Genomic DNA, 14,563 nt, shown 5'->3' on the forward strand with positions numbered 1-14,563 from the left:
AAGTGTTCAAAAGCCGGAGGATGGCGATATATACCCGTAGAGTTTTTGGAGGCCATGGGCTTTTGAGTAATGAACTGTTTTTTGTCAATTTCAAGCTTCAAACCATCGCTCCGCCTGAAATGAGTCTGCTGCAGTGAAATGGGCTCCCTGGACATATATCCTGGAGCTCAGAGGGCGCTTGATGACATAAAATTTGGCGTTGTACGTAAAATTTACAATACCCGACGAGACGACTTGGCGGAGGCGGCCGCCGCCGATGGCCCCTGGGTCGCCATTTACCAGCACATTGACCACCAAAGGTTCGTGTTGTGACGGAACAGAACTGTGCTAATTAACAGAATTTGTAATTTGTAGCGACCTTCCCTGTCAATGTCAATGCTCCCACTTGCACGTCTGAAGGGAAGGCGGTAGACGCACAATGCGCACGACGGGTCGGTTTCGTACTTGTTGGAGAATGTGCCACAAAGTAGACACAATCTCGATTCAGTGATATTCGTTCTATTCCGTACTGCTAGCAACTATGATGCAAATCTCTATGCCTAACTCAACATCCAATACGCCAAACGCCTTAGGCTTTCCTTGTCTGAAGCCTGCCTCGGCTAACAATAGCAATCACCGGGGGGGGGGGGGGGGGGGGGGGGGGGGGAATCAAAATCATAACGCAAAAAAGTCGCTCAGACGCCCATAGTGAAGTCGTGCTCAATGCCTGGTGTAACACTGGCCATGAACTAGATTTGTGTCAGTAATCTCAACAGGAGTGGCGTAACCAAGATACTGTGGATGTCACTCACCTTCAGGAACACCACCAAATACTGATCAACCCTGATCGCTACATCCTGCTCCTCGGCCTCAACCTCTTCCCACTCATCGTTACTAGATTCGGCAGCCGCGACTTCGGCACTCTTCACGTCGAGCTTGTTGATCTCATCGACCAAGCCCTCCATTCCAGCATCATGACCAATGTTCTTGCCTGCCTTTAGCTTATCCCTTCTGATCTTCAGGGCAGCATCGGCGCGATCCAAGAGAGTCTTCATAACTGAGGCATGCTTGCATGGGTGAACACTAGCCATCTTGACGGCGTTGGCGAAGAATGGGAAGTCTTCCAAAGTCACGGTTTTGTCCTTGTAGTCACCAACGATATCCTCCATCATAGCATGTGGTGCCAATGGCTGTCCCTCCGTATAGCCGGAAAGATAGAGCCGTGGAGTCCTGTAATAAGGCGAATACATGATGTAGAGATTGTATGTTCGACGTGCCCTGGCTTGGTCAGTATAATGATGCATGCCCGGGACGCTAGCGCCAAAACCTACCCTGTCTTCTTCTGTGCGTCGGTGTCTCTGATAATGGCCTCATCGTCATCGTCTTCATCTTCCATGTCTGGAATCTCGTCTTCGTCTTCCAAGACACCCACATTTCCTGCTTCGTCGACTGTTCGGACATCCTTGGCCTTAAGAGGTTGCGAACTGCTCAAGCCGCCGGTGCGCAGCCAGCCGTCATCATCGTCGCCGCTCTTCTGCTTGAAATCATCGCCATCGCCGACGACAGCTTCTTCGTGACCCGCATCTCCGGCGAAGTCATCGTCTAGTCTGCGATGGCATGGCACATTGCGTGTTACGAGATATTGCTTATCCGCAGGTAGATGACTGGCGCGCTTGGACTCGTTGTCGGCGGCAGCCCATTGCCAAGTGGGAAACTTGAAGACCAAGTAATCGCCCGCTGCGACAAACTCGTCTGGTGTGATCTGGCCGGTCTTGCGGAAAGTGGATGTATGGGAAACGGGGGTGTATTTGTCCCTTATCGTATTTACGGTCGAGTATAGATAGTTCATGGTGGATTAGGTGTGATGTGTCGTGTCGCGTAGTTGTCTGTTGTTGCCTTGTGTGTCGCAAAACTTGAGCAACGAGTCTTGTGACTGAATCGCTCAACGAAGAGACGCTGGATGGCTTGCAGCCACCTCGTTGGCTTCGGGGTTGGCAAGGTACTTAAATAGTCGGGAAAGCTTTGGTTTGAATACGGAGTACAAAGACAGACGGAGGCTCGATGATTACCCCGCTGAATAGATGGGGGGCAGAAGATTTATATGAACACGGTGAAGGGAAGAAGAAGAAGAAGAAGAAGAAGAAGGAGAAGAAGATCAAGATCAGACTATGATGGCTAACGAAGAAAGGCAGACGGTATGAATCACCTTGACATTACTATCTAGGCGTCCAGTCAACAGGTTTCGTCACATGGGCGAGGCAGCTCTGAGGCGGCTCTCAGAGACAGCGCCCGCCAGGTGATGGGCGATGGCGGGGCAGCTCTCACGGGGGCTGCATGACTGAGGGGAGTGTAAAGCTGTGTACAGTTTGGGGCACGGTAACGGCTGGCTGCAGTTCTGCAGGAGCAAGGACGTGGTTCCGAGAGGTTCGCACTGTCCACGAGCTCTTATCTTATGTCCGATCAGCTGCGTCACCTGCATCCTTGGCGATTGCATAACTCTTCGGGGTCTTTGCACAATTGTGCTTCCCTATGCACGAGGTATACAGCTCCGTGCTAGCGCGACGCTCGCCCAGTCCTGACAGCCGGCAAAGCTTCGGTGACTCCACTTCTCAGCTGATCCACGAGCCCCAATTGTGCCTTCCCCCCGAAAGTTTCTTGTGGGAGGAAAATTGAGAATCGTACCGATTGACAGGTGAAGCGATTACGACCAATTCTCAACATCAACTAACCAGCCACCCAGCGCCGATTCCCCAAGTAAAGGTACGATAGCAACCTCGCCCAGGGACAAGAAATCGAATTCTTGTCCGTTTCCACATCGACACCAAATTTCCCGATTTACTAACCCAGTTACAGAGTCAAGATGAGTGCGTGCCCTCTGCTCCCGGCGATGACGAGCGAAACGAGAACTCGACTCGACATGCGGCCACTGGATTCAGGGATCATTGCTGACATTGTTGGATAGCCAAGGGAACTTCCAGCTTCGGAAAGCGTCACAACAAGACGCACACTCTGTGCCGTCGATGTGGTCAGTAGCGAATTGCCCGATCTCGAAAACAAGTGCGCGACAGCAATGGAGGACTGACAATGGCTTTCGATCACAGGTCGCCGATCTCTTCACATCCAGAAGCACACCTGCGCTTCGTGCGGTTACCCCGCTGCTAAGACTCGCAAGTGTATGTTAACCTAACCTATCTCCCCATCCAGACTTGGGCCCCCGAAGAAGGATCAAGTCGATAGCCATGATGAGAGAACACAATACTGACCGAGATGGATCAGACAACTGGAGCGAGAAGGCCAAGCGCAGAAAGACCGTCGGTACTGGCCGCATGCAATACCTCAAGGATGTCACCCGCCGCTTCAAGAACGGATTCCGCACTGGTGTCCCTGCCGACTCGCGGGGCCCCGGCTCATTGAAGGCATAAATTAGGGGTTGATGGATGGTTGGCATTTCGCGAGACGATAAGGCATGGCAAATGAATGGCGGTCCGGCGTGAAAATGGGTTGCATCTTTTGGCACTGGTTCACGGGATCAAAACGACATCTCGGCCAATTTACGAGCATGTCAAACATAGCAATACGAACAGGGTTGCTTTTCTGACGCATGAACGAATCTCTGGCCTCCCTACGAATCTTGACGATGAAACGAAGATGAGCGTGTAACGTCTAAGGCATCCCATTGGCCGTGAGGAAGCGAATGTCAATTCTCGCGGTTATGATGAGCTCTCCTGCATCTCAGTAATTGCTTTTGCCGCGAGCTATTGGCCCCTTTCGAAGACTCGAACTCCTCCATCACCACCCACGAAGTAGAGCAGCTCTCTTTCCTCTGTCACGAAACCTGTGGCATCACCTCCGGGCGTGACTCTCAACACCCCACTCACGTCTCGTGCTGTGCCCGTATCGAGCAATCTCAAACTGACAACCATTTCCGCCTCATGAGCCAATGATAAAGTGACTGCCGCGTGATCTTTCTCCAATGACGTACTTTGCGCTGAGACCAGGGGCTCATCCGCAGCTAATGTCACGACCGTTGATGTAACATTCTAGATGGGTTATTAGTATTTTGACTCAGGGCAGATTTTATACCTTTTTGGTAGTGATTGTATCTGTTACTCACCTCCCTAAGGTTTAGGAGAGTATCCTTCAAAGCCTCCGCTGAAACCTCATTACCGGAAGCTGCAAGCAGCAGATCCGGATTATCAAGGACCAGGACTATATTGCGAGTAGCGCACGTTTGAAGAGCCCCTTGCACCACTTGCTGTAGTTCAGCAAGACTTGCGGCTCGTAGAATATGCTGACCATAATTCCCTGCAAGGGGCAACTTGATCCCCGGCCCCGAACTTGCGGAAAACAAGCCACTCAGGCCATCAACAAATTTGAACTTCTGCTTCTTCGACAGACCGTCCAAATCAAGCCCGAGTCTTCCCATGCCCTCTTTCCAGAATGCAAAATCCCTCATGAAGCTCACAAGAACCACACATGTATCTCCCTCTGCTAATCCATTGCTGCCCTCGCTCTCAGCAGGTGCATTGCGACTTGTGGTTGCCAAAAACGAGCACAGGTAGCGTTGAGTCAGCCAGTTTGTACTGGCGCCAAGCACACTTGTGAGCACGATGAGAGATGCCTCAGGTGGTAGGCCGAGGTACGGCTCCAACAGAGGAGGTATCCTAGACGAAGCCATATTGACTGCCCTGTGTAGCTGGTATGGCGGTCAAGTATACTGACTCGAAACTTCTTGGTGAGGAGTCAGGGACCAACTCGCGGCTAGTCAAGCATCCCTGATATAATGAGGGTACGGCCCTTGGCGGATGCCCAACCACGACTCAAAACTGGGTAGGACATGAGCAAAGATATCACAATCCGATCCGTTTTTGAACCGAGCTTACAGTATGACACGCGACTCAAACAGAACCTTTGAGGACGCTTTAAACCCCGTGATATCAGAAGGTTATACTGAGCGATGCCCCAGCGAAATCATTTTCGGCATTGCACGTTGCCTCGACCCCGGCGCGGTGCAAGCGAATCAGACCGCTGCTGCTGACAACAAAACTGCTGGAAATGGCGGGACAAGCACCAGTGTGTGGCGTCATAGTGCATCACATCCCACCATTGGTATTCAGGGTCCTCCAAGCCATCCAACAGGGTGTTTGATGCTAGACCTATCCAATATGCATATGACTTGTTCCTCTAGAGAAAAGGTCCTAAAGCTTGTTAGACTTGGCGGCTTCGTCTATGTCTAACTAATCACTTGAAGCAAGCAATGCGGTGCAACACATCTTCATTGACGCCAGAAGCGCTCTAATTACTTCCCGTTCACGTCTCGCCAGCCCCCGCTATTGTACGTCTAGTTGACATCAACTAGCAGGTGAACGCAACCAGCTGACCATCTTTGCATTGTGTTGTCTCCAGATACACTACACCCATCTGTACGGCCGTGTCAGCTTATTGGCTATAAGGTAAACGTGCTTCCTGAATCCAGCAGAATGGCTTGACACGGCGGGTCAGTTGAGGCATCATGAAGAACCCTTGGGGCGCGCAGTGAGCGGTCAATCCATGTGGAGCACGCTTCTAAGCCCCATAGTTTGTCGATCAGGCATATCTCGGTTTAGACTGGCATTTGGTCGAGATATCTACAACCCAACCCCACGGTGATCTTATGGATCTTCCCAAAGTCATTCTTTTATTAGCCAGTTGATACCTGGAGTCGAACTCTTTCTCTCCTTGAATATCTTGCTCCATCACCACGCGGAATTGTTGAGTGAAAACTCAGTAGTAGTGGTGAAGACGTGTCGTATCAACTTTGTGGTTGAACGAGAAGGATATTTACAGTTGACTTCACCATCTCTTTGGCATCTTGCGTCGATTCGTTTGAAAGCCGACAGAAATCATTCGTCGCCGTTCAGATTGGCAGTTGAAATTGAGTTTGAGACTGCCTGGGCGCATGGTAACCCACTGCCGGGAATTAGTTGGAAGTCCGCCTGCCGCCTTCGATCCTGCCGCCTGCTCAGAAGGAAGTCCTGATTTGAATCATACAGCGCAACCAAGTACAACGGCATATCACTTCATCTCTCAGGAACTCGCGGCTTGGATCTTCGAATCGCTCCTTATATGTATGGGATATCTGCTTTGCATGATTCGCTGATTGCTTGATTGCTTGCTGAGCCAACGACACCTTATGATCTGAAATTGTCAGCTTTTCACAAAGCGAAGACCTACGATACCTCAACACAGCTAGACTGGTTCATTTCATCTTTTTCAATTGCGTATTATATTGTATCCATATGGGATTCCATCTATCATTCGGTTTGGGATCAAAACTTCGGAGGGGCCGCCATATTCAAGCTAGCAAAGGGACCACCCCAAGAGCACGATGGCACAGGAAGCAAAGCCATCCCATCACCGATGGCAGAGGGTTTTCAAAAGAAAAGAGCTACAAAATGAAGGGTCATCTGGCCCGGCTGAGGAGGAGAAGTCGTCCCGGTTAACGTGGAACATGGGAATGCTGAACGACAGGGAAACCATCGAGGTACCAGGTATGCATTCTGGCAAATGACCAGATGGCACACAAGCACTGACTCTCGTTCACAGGATCTGTCTTATTGCTTGCCCAGGGCCGCAACGAGCCGCTTGGCCTTCGAAATGCCCCAGCTAGGACTTCTCACTCATCACTACCAACAGGCGTGCCCGAACCACCACCTCCTGCAGTTGAGGACAAGAAAACTACCAAGGATGGTCAAATCATCCTCGAGCCACAGCCCGATGACTCTCACAATGATCCATTAAATTGGGCTACTTGGCGCAGAGATTCGGCGTTGCTTTCTCTTGGGCTCTACTGCATGATCGGAGGCGGTATCACCCCCCTTATGGCAGCGGGCTTCACTAACGTCGCACATGGTAAACTCACCTTGATTGCGAAATAGTAAAGATAGAAGCTGACCCAATACATTCAGATCTTGATGTCGAGACTTCCAAAGTATCGCTTACGACAGGTCTTTACATGCTGGGCCTTGGCCTCGGCTCTGTTATATTCTCTCCGACAGCCATTCTCTACGGAAAACGCCCAGTATACCTCTTTGGTGCCATCATATGGATTCTGTCAGCAGTTTGGTGCGCACTTTCACCCAGTTTCGTATCCCTTATCCTCGCTCGAATCTTCCAGGGTATCGCAGTCAGCCCTGTGGAGTGCTTGCCCTCTGCTACGATAGCCGAGATCTTCTTCTTGCACGAAAGAGCCTACAGAATCGGCATCTATACTCTATTACTTCTCGGAGGAAAGAACTTGGTTCCCCTGGTCAGCGCTGCGATTATTCAGAGCATGGGATGGCGCTGGGTTTTCTGGTAAATGAACTCACAAGAACTCTCTACAAAGATAGTCACTGACGATCATCCTCACAGGATCGTGGCAATTGTCGTCGCATTTTCCGGAACTCTTCTGTTCTTCCTGACTCCCGAAACTTTCTGGGACAGGACTCCTGTTCCCAGGGTTCGGAGACCTACTAAGCGGCCGAGCTTTTTCAGCCGACGGTCGTCACGAAATGTGGTTGCACAACTTACACAGCACGAAGGTGATCCTCCTGTAGGCGGCGAACCAGCTCAAGCGAAATCTGGTCATGAAGTAAACGAAGACCTTGTCTCATCAGCATCGCACCAGCATCACCGTCACAAGAACATGCACGTGGGCTTTGCACCTGTTGCAGGGAAATCTTCGGGCGCTGGTGGACAAGCTACAGCCCAAGGATATGTTCATGAACCAAGCACCTCTAGTCAAGGAGCAGACTTCCCAGCAGGCGATCACACAACTAATTTGGGAACGAATACCACCGCCCGAGGTGGCACACCTTCGCATCCTGACACGTCGGTATTACCTGTTGAGCCCGACTCTAATGCTCAAGCGTCCGACAGCATAGCTGTGTCATCTATAGCACCGAATTCAGCAAATGCTGCTTCTCATACCCACGAGCGAAGGAGCTTCAACTCATCACGTCACGAAAGATTTCCTCCTGACATCTCTCGTGTAGAAGCTGGAACCACTAGTCCCGACACAGAAAGCGAAAAATACTCATTGCACCAAGTCACAACAAGAGGTCAAGCATATACGCATGCTTTACGCCAAGCGCCGGCAAAATCGTTCAGACAACAGCTTCAAATCTATCATGGTCGCCTAAATAATGATAAGTGGTGGAAGGTCGCACTTCGTCCGTTCGTCTTGTTTGCCTACCCGGCGGTGCTATGGTCTTCAGCGATATATGCGTGCTCCATTGGCTGGCTCATTGTGATATCCGAATCCGTCGCCGTCATCTACCGCGAGGGCTCGTACAAGTTCGGCGCTCTGGCCACTGGTCTTGTCTATATTTCGCCTTTCCTCGGCGGCATTTTAGGCACGGCGGTGGCAGGTCGGGTCAGTGATGTGATTGTCAAGGCCATGGCCCGTCGCAATGGCGGTCTCTACGAGCCCGAGTTCCGTCTCGTAATGGCAGCGCCTATCGCCGTCACCACGGTTATTGGCTTGATGGGGTTTGGGTGGTCTGCGGATGCGAACGATCACTGGATCGTGCCAACACTGTTTTTTGGTGTTGTGTCGTTCGGATGCTCACTTGGATCTACCACGTCCATCACATTCTGCGTTGATAGCTACCGCCAGTATGCTGGTGAGGCACTGGTGACGCTGAATTTTAGCAAGAACGTCTTGCACGGACTTGTGTTCAGTTTGTTCGTGACTGGATGGCTTGAACACGACGGGCCAAAGTCGGTGTATATTTGGCTCGGAGTCATTCAGCTTATTTTGGTTCTCACTACCATCCCCATGTACATCTATGGAAAGCGAGCGAGGATGTGGACGGTGAGGAAGAATTTGATGGAGAAGTTCTAGGGGAAGGACGAGATTCTTGCATTTGAGATTAATTACCTACTGCCGTTTTGTTTGAATCGGCATGGGAGGGCACGTCTTTGTTTACAGGGGCATCAAATCAGCATATAGATGACCCGAAGGGGGGCCGAAGGGATATACCAATGATTGCGCATGGCAACATACATGCATTGGGTAAATATGGCGTTCGGAGCATAGAGGACATATTCTGACAGACAAGACAAGACAAACTGACGTTGGATGGAGACTGGAATGCAACCTTTATTTGACCAGTCCAATGGGTAGTAGCCAAGGTTCAGCGTTGCAGTGAGCCCCTACCCCTGTGACCGCAGGTGGACCTCTGACCATGTAGGGTCCCACGGGTGCTAACTCTCGCGACGTCATTGCACTTTCAGCGCCGAGCTTGTTGCTAAGTTACGTATAAGCTTTTTGGGACAAGCTTCTGCGTTTACGACCCGTGGTTCAAAGCCAAATCGGGCCAATTCTCATGTTTCTAATCGCGACAGCAACTTCTCGGAGAACTGCTTTGCTTCACCTCACCTTGCACTGTGACACTAATACCTGACTGAGACGAAAATGCGGACAATATTGGCACGAACAGCTCTGAGGCCGGGCGTCATCCCGAAGGTCGCGGCGCCAGTTTCACGAAGGGCGTTCGCTGCCTCAAGACAATTGAACGGCCAGAACATAATCCACAACTCGTACGTGATACTCATCGCGGCCGCGTGTCTCTAGTCTTGCCCAAAAAAACAAAACGTCTTTTTCTAACAGAGCGCCTTTGTTCCCCCACCCGCAGAGTCCGCCGGCCCGAAGACCTGCACACATACCTCATGCTCTCGTCGTCGTCGCGCCGACCCCTGATCACGCTGTGGACGACGAACTGGTGCGGGACCTGCAAGGTCGTGGCGCCGCTGCTGCGGGAGCTGGTCGAGTCCGGCACCGGCGAGGCCGAGGGCGGCGTCGCCTACTGTACCGTCGAGTACGACTGCCCGGACATGATGGCGGGCGACCTCGGCGCCCGCTACATGATCACCGCCATCCCGACCCTGCTCAGCTTCGACGCCGGCGAGGCCCAGACTGACACCCGCACCGCCGACGCGCGGAAGCTGGCCGACCGCGCGTGGCTCGAGGAATGGATCCGCAACGAGGCGAGGCGGCACGGCGGCAGGGGCGGTGGCGGGAAGGGGCTCTTTGGGGGTCTGTTTGGGAGCTTGAAATAAAGAGAGGGAACGAAAAGAGACCGGGACGAGGGAGATTGGCGGACGAGCGAGGACCATTACTCAGGAGAAAAGAGGGAACAAGGGGGCGGAATCAAAAGAGAAAAACGTTGTGATTTCGCTATGCTACGTTTCTTTTTTGCATTTCTTCCTAAATACCCGAAACACCACGCGCTGTCATGACCTCACTTTCGAATCCCGAATCCCGAATCATCTTGCGATTACACATAGATTGATATATATATATATATATATATATATGTATATCTCATCACCGGTTGAAATAGAAGACCTCCTCGAGCCCCTTCCACCACGACGGCTCGCCGGACTCGCTGCTCTTGGCGCCGGGCACCAGGCTGTCCTGCATCTTGTCCGTGTAGGCCCACCACTCGCGCACCTTGGGGTTATCGGCCATCTTCTCCATGTCGCCCGCGTAGTCGTACCCGACGTACTTGAAGCTGGCGAAGAGGATGTTGCTGGAGTCGTCGAAGAAGATGCTATCTGTAGGATTACAGACAGACATACGTGATTAGAAGATGAATAAAGGGCCGAGAAGGTAGAAAAGAAAGAAAGAAAACCAAAAGAAGAAGAAAAGGGAACTCCAGGGAGAAAAGGGGGAAACTTACAGTCGACTATGTTGCACTCCTTGATCTGCTTCAGCACCTCGGGCCACACGGCGGCGTGGCACTTCTTGTACTCGGCCAGGTACTCGGGCTTGAGCTTGACGATCTGCGCGATGCGCCGGCCGGGGTTGCGCTGGCGCGTCGCGTCCCGCTGCTGCTCCTGCTGCTGCTCCTGCTTCGCCGGCGCCTCCGCTGCCAGGGGGCTGGCGGGCGTCTCGGTCGTCGGCGATGTGGGCTGCCAGAGCTGCGATCCTTTGCGTTGGTGCGACATTGTCTTGTTGGTTCGACCGTGGGCTGTAAACAGTGTCTATAGAGAGGAATCCACTCCTCCTCCAGGCTGCGAGGGTACGAGTGCACGGCGAGCAGAGTATTCTCTTGGGATTTCTCGTCCAGATAGGTTCCTCTTGCTCTCGGAATTGGTTCGTTTCTAGGACTCCGAGTATACCTGTTGTATAGCCGCACTTTGGAGGGGGGGGTATTTATGATGGTTCGGGGTATTCGGCCGCGAATATGGGGAATGCGGGGTTCGTCTGGGTCTTCGAAGGATGGATATGTATATATAATCAGTTCTGCGTGGGTAGATCCCGTTATCAAACACCAGCTGCGATTCTCTTGCGGTTTCCGTCTAGCCTGCAATGTCAGCAATGGGAACCTGTGCGTTGTTCCCGTTGCATCCGATCACAAATTGCCTCAAAAAATTATGGTTCTCAAAAAAGTTAGATACCCGATCACTTTTTGTCTTTATTCATTCATTTATTTATTGAACAGCGAAAGCGCGCATGTCGTCGTCTGCGTTCTTTTTTTATTTTTCCGTCTCGCGGACCTCCAACCTGCGTTTCCCGCGGGGGTCCTCTGCACCGGACTCCGTAGTATACCTACCAACACCCATATACCTGGCACCCGCTACCCTTGAGGCTTGTGGTTGTCTCCTGTCTTGTTCGCACCGCAAAACAAACAACTTGGCAGTATCTGTTCTCCTGCTTACTGACACCAGAGATCTGGTAATTCATGGTTTGCCTGGGGGTCCGTATCGGTGCCAGAGAAGCAAGTCTCCTAGAAGATTGGGGGCAAGCAATGTTACGATACGTAGACAGTACTTGATGCAAGTGAGTTTCGATAGTGCGGTGTAGAAGTTAGTTAGAGCTGTAAGTAAGCAATATACCGCAGTATGACGCTACCCAGCGCCTGGCAGCCGGTCATAGTGACCAGGTTACTTGAGTGACAAGCCGATAGTGGGCTTGGTTGGGGAGAAGAAGTTTAGTGACTTCAGTGGTCCGTGACCTGCCAAGAACCTTCATATACCGTGAGACAGTGGCTTGCATACAAAGAAAGCTCTGCAAAACCACGGTCGATCGTATCAAGAAAAAGTTGTTTTTTGGCCGACTCTCGAATCGGCCCACAGCAGTGACTTCCACCTTTCTAGAACCTGACTCTTTGGAATTTATTTGTACATGTGACCTAGACGTTATTGTCCTCGCCTATAGTGACCCTTCTTTAAGCAGTATTGAGCCCAAACTCCGCCCATGCATATCATAGTCCACTGTCACCTATGACAGGCGCGTTCCACCGGTAGCCCCCCTTAGATTCTTATATTACATAAATTCAGGACGTGGCAGATCTTAGGAAAACAGAGATGAAGCAAAAAGGTTGCGAGGAGCCTCAGGCATAAAAGGCTTCAATGAAGTAAATGAAAGCAAAGACCAAGAATGCAACCGCACCGCCGATAGTGACTGTGATGGATTAGCATGCTTGCAGCACAAGTTTTGGTTGTGATCTTGCCACTTACCCATCTTCAGGCTGACCTTGCCTGCAATAGCCTTGCCGCCAATGACAGCAACACCGGTACAGCAGGCGTGTCCGACGAGAGCACCCAGAGTAACCCACCAGTAATCCTGGCCGGCAGCCATAGCGATTGTCGCAATCTGGCTACGATCGCCCCACTCTCCAAGGAAAGTCATGATAAAAGTCTGGACCCAAGCAGGGCTGAGCAGCAACGAGAAGAGGTTAGAGAGGCCGGAGCCCACGTTTCCGACAAGCCCGCCACGAGGCGAAGGGCTTCTTGCCGGTGATGTGGAGGGGCTGCGGGGAGGAGTAAAGCGTGATTGCGACCTGGATTTGCGGTTGCGTCCCGCATAACCACCTTCCATGGCATAAGGAGTGACCGATGACCGACGGCGGCCTGCCTTGAGGGCCTCGTGCTCCTTTTCCTCCAATTCCTGCTCAACCTCCTGCATCTCGGCGGAAACACCTTCATTGGGATCCATTCCCATACCCTCGCGAAGAAGCTTGGCACCGAAAACCAGAAAGAGTCCGGCGGCGAGAAAAGACGTGAAGCGCTTGGGGATCAATGCAGGGACGGCGTGGCCAAGGACGGCCGAAAGGACTGTCATGACGACGAGGGCTCCATACGCAGCCGAGAAGACCAGCATACGATCGTGCTTCATGGCCATGAGTGCAGCTACGAGGAATGTCTTGTCGCCAATCTCCGAGACCAGGATCATGGTCAGGGAGAGGACGAAGGAATGGAAAGGCTGGATGACGCCCTGGTTGCCCTCATCGGCGTCCTCTTTCCAGTCCTTCTTGGGGGTGGATTTGGTAGGCTTGGTGAGGTCGAGGTGGTCCTTGGCAGCCGAGTTGGGGATCGGGTTCGGGCTGTCTCGTAGCTTGTCGGGCAAGTTGCCTGGCTTCTCAAACCCAGTGACATCGTCTTGTGAATCGTCCTTGGAGCTCTTGGAGGACTTGTCCGTAGACGAATCCGTGTTCTCCTTGCTGCCAATGATCTTCTCGTGCTCGCTGTGCGGTAGGGGAGGGGCCTCCTTGGGCGACTCGGGGATCTTCTCGGCCTTCTCCCCCGTCTTGCTCTCCTCGGCCTTCCTGGCCTTGTCCTTCTCAGTGACGCCGCCCTCTGTGCCCGTAGTGCCCTTCTTGGGCGACTTGTGGAGGGGATCCTCCATGACGCTGTCGTTGTCGGCGTCGACGCTCTTGGAAGTCGACTTGTCGGGTACTATGTCCTCGATCTTGGGCGACTCCTTCTTTGAGCCCGTCGTCTCGGTCGTCTTGGTGTCGACGAAGGGGCCCTCGTGGGGTTTGCCATCCTTGCCGTCCACGGGAGCGTCCTTGGTCCCGATGTCGTACTTGGGCTTGGTGACGCCACTTAGCGAGTCGTCGGCGGCATTGGCGGAGGTGTCCAGCGACGAGGATGCGAGCGCGAGGGCAGGCAGTAGAAGCAGGAGTAGCTGCGCTTGTCGTTGGCGCAACTTCATTGTGTCTGGCGATGCGGCTGTAGCAGGGGCCGTCGGGAGGTATCGTCGAGCTTTGGAAGCCTGACCGTGGTTGCTGGAGTGTTTCCGTGTTGCCAACCTGGAGGATTGGGCTGTCGGATGGACTTGTGGGCTATGTAGCGAGCGCGTGGGTTGGAAACAAGGCGGACTGGGTGTCGCTGGCAACGGTGCTACGACCTAGTTGTGCAGCAGGACTAGGTTTAGGTTTGGGTACTATGCTGGTGGCACTCGGTAGCCGTAGAGCATGCTCCTCTCGGATATCGTCTGAAGTCTCAAACCTGCTCGGCAGACGCTGAAGATGGCGATGGCCTTGTTCCTGTCTCGCCGTCAAAGCAGCCGTAACGATGACTGACGAAGGATTGTGCTGTTGCTGAGACCTCCCGTGGGCGTTGGCGTACTCAGGGGTTGCAGGTTGAGATCAGGGCAGTTGTGACGATTGGGGGAAAAAAAGTTAGGTAACATTGGCATACTGTATTCGTCTGCGTACGGATCCGTAGACGTGTTCGTGTTGTAGATCGGGCTGCGCTAAGGAAGGGGGGGGGGTCAGGGGTACATTACGGTGCAAGACCACTTCACTTCCCGCTGTGAACAGTGAACACT

General features: G+C 52.5%; 7 protein-coding genes across 7 annotated transcripts; 3 read left to right on the top strand and 4 right to left on the bottom strand.

Annotated features, from left to right (window-relative positions):
- Positions 1 to 637: 637 nt before the first annotated feature.
- Positions 638 to 2,124, bottom strand: BKA67DRAFT_571846 (autophagocytosis associated protein). The gene is made up of 3 exons (XM_046103250.1): positions 1,311 to 2,124; positions 792 to 1,257; positions 638 to 728 (listed from the first exon to the last, which is right to left on the bottom strand). Exons 1-3 carry the CDS (start codon positions 1,826 to 1,828, stop codon positions 675 to 677), a joined length of 1,038 nt encoding a protein of 345 aa, XP_045956039.1. The 5' UTR covers positions 1,829 to 2,124; the 3' UTR covers positions 638 to 674.
- Positions 2,125 to 2,508: 384 nt separating this feature from the next.
- Positions 2,509 to 3,401, top strand: BKA67DRAFT_660550 (ribosomal protein L37e-domain-containing protein; the record flags this gene model as incomplete). The annotated part of the gene is made up of 5 exons (XM_046107652.1): positions 2,509 to 2,612; positions 2,833 to 2,843; positions 2,942 to 3,004; positions 3,081 to 3,152; positions 3,256 to 3,401. 5 exons carry the CDS (start codon positions 2,509 to 2,511, stop codon positions 3,399 to 3,401), a joined length of 396 nt encoding a protein of 131 aa, XP_045956040.1.
- Positions 3,402 to 3,580: 179 nt separating this feature from the next.
- On the bottom strand, positions 3,581 to 4,761 carry BKA67DRAFT_337463 (uncharacterized protein). The gene is made up of 2 exons (XM_046096269.1): positions 4,094 to 4,761; positions 3,581 to 4,019 (listed from the first exon to the last, which is right to left on the bottom strand). Exons 1-2 carry the CDS (start codon positions 4,655 to 4,657, stop codon positions 3,735 to 3,737), a joined length of 849 nt encoding a protein of 282 aa, XP_045956041.1. The 5' UTR covers positions 4,658 to 4,761; the 3' UTR covers positions 3,581 to 3,734.
- A 1,585-nt stretch (positions 4,762 to 6,346) lies between these two features.
- Positions 6,347 to 8,845, top strand: BKA67DRAFT_660552 (major facilitator superfamily domain-containing protein; the record flags this gene model as incomplete). The annotated part of the gene is made up of 4 exons (XM_046107653.1): positions 6,347 to 6,509; positions 6,565 to 6,870; positions 6,927 to 7,314; positions 7,372 to 8,845. The coding sequence occupies 4 exons, from the start codon at positions 6,347 to 6,349 to the stop codon at positions 8,843 to 8,845; spliced, it is 2,331 nt and encodes a 776-aa protein (XP_045956042.1).
- Positions 8,846 to 9,418: 573 nt separating this feature from the next.
- Positions 9,419 to 10,062, top strand: BKA67DRAFT_660553 (uncharacterized protein; the record flags this gene model as incomplete). The annotated part of the gene is made up of 2 exons (XM_046107654.1): positions 9,419 to 9,543; positions 9,639 to 10,062. 2 exons carry the CDS (start codon positions 9,419 to 9,421, stop codon positions 10,060 to 10,062), a joined length of 549 nt encoding a protein of 182 aa, XP_045956043.1.
- Positions 10,063 to 10,218: 156 nt separating this feature from the next.
- On the bottom strand, positions 10,219 to 11,079 carry BKA67DRAFT_337385 (uncharacterized protein). The gene is made up of 2 exons (XM_046096268.1): positions 10,686 to 11,079; positions 10,219 to 10,560 (listed from the first exon to the last, which is right to left on the bottom strand). Exons 1-2 carry the CDS (start codon positions 10,951 to 10,953, stop codon positions 10,331 to 10,333), a joined length of 498 nt encoding a protein of 165 aa, XP_045956044.1. The 5' UTR covers positions 10,954 to 11,079; the 3' UTR covers positions 10,219 to 10,330.
- A 1,262-nt stretch (positions 11,080 to 12,341) lies between these two features.
- Positions 12,342 to 13,945, bottom strand: BKA67DRAFT_660555 (uncharacterized protein; the record flags this gene model as incomplete). Its single annotated transcript, XM_046107655.1, has 2 exons — positions 12,342 to 12,412; positions 12,469 to 13,945. 2 exons carry the CDS (start codon positions 13,943 to 13,945, stop codon positions 12,342 to 12,344), a joined length of 1,548 nt encoding a protein of 515 aa, XP_045956045.1.
- Positions 13,946 to 14,563: the final 618 nt, after the last annotated feature.

This window comes from Truncatella angustata (genome assembly GCF_020726525.1).
Source record: "Truncatella angustata strain MPI-SDFR-AT-0073 chromosome Unknown BKA67scaffold_6, whole genome shotgun sequence".
Classification (NCBI taxonomy): domain Eukaryota; kingdom Fungi; phylum Ascomycota; class Sordariomycetes; order Amphisphaeriales; family Sporocadaceae; genus Truncatella; species Truncatella angustata.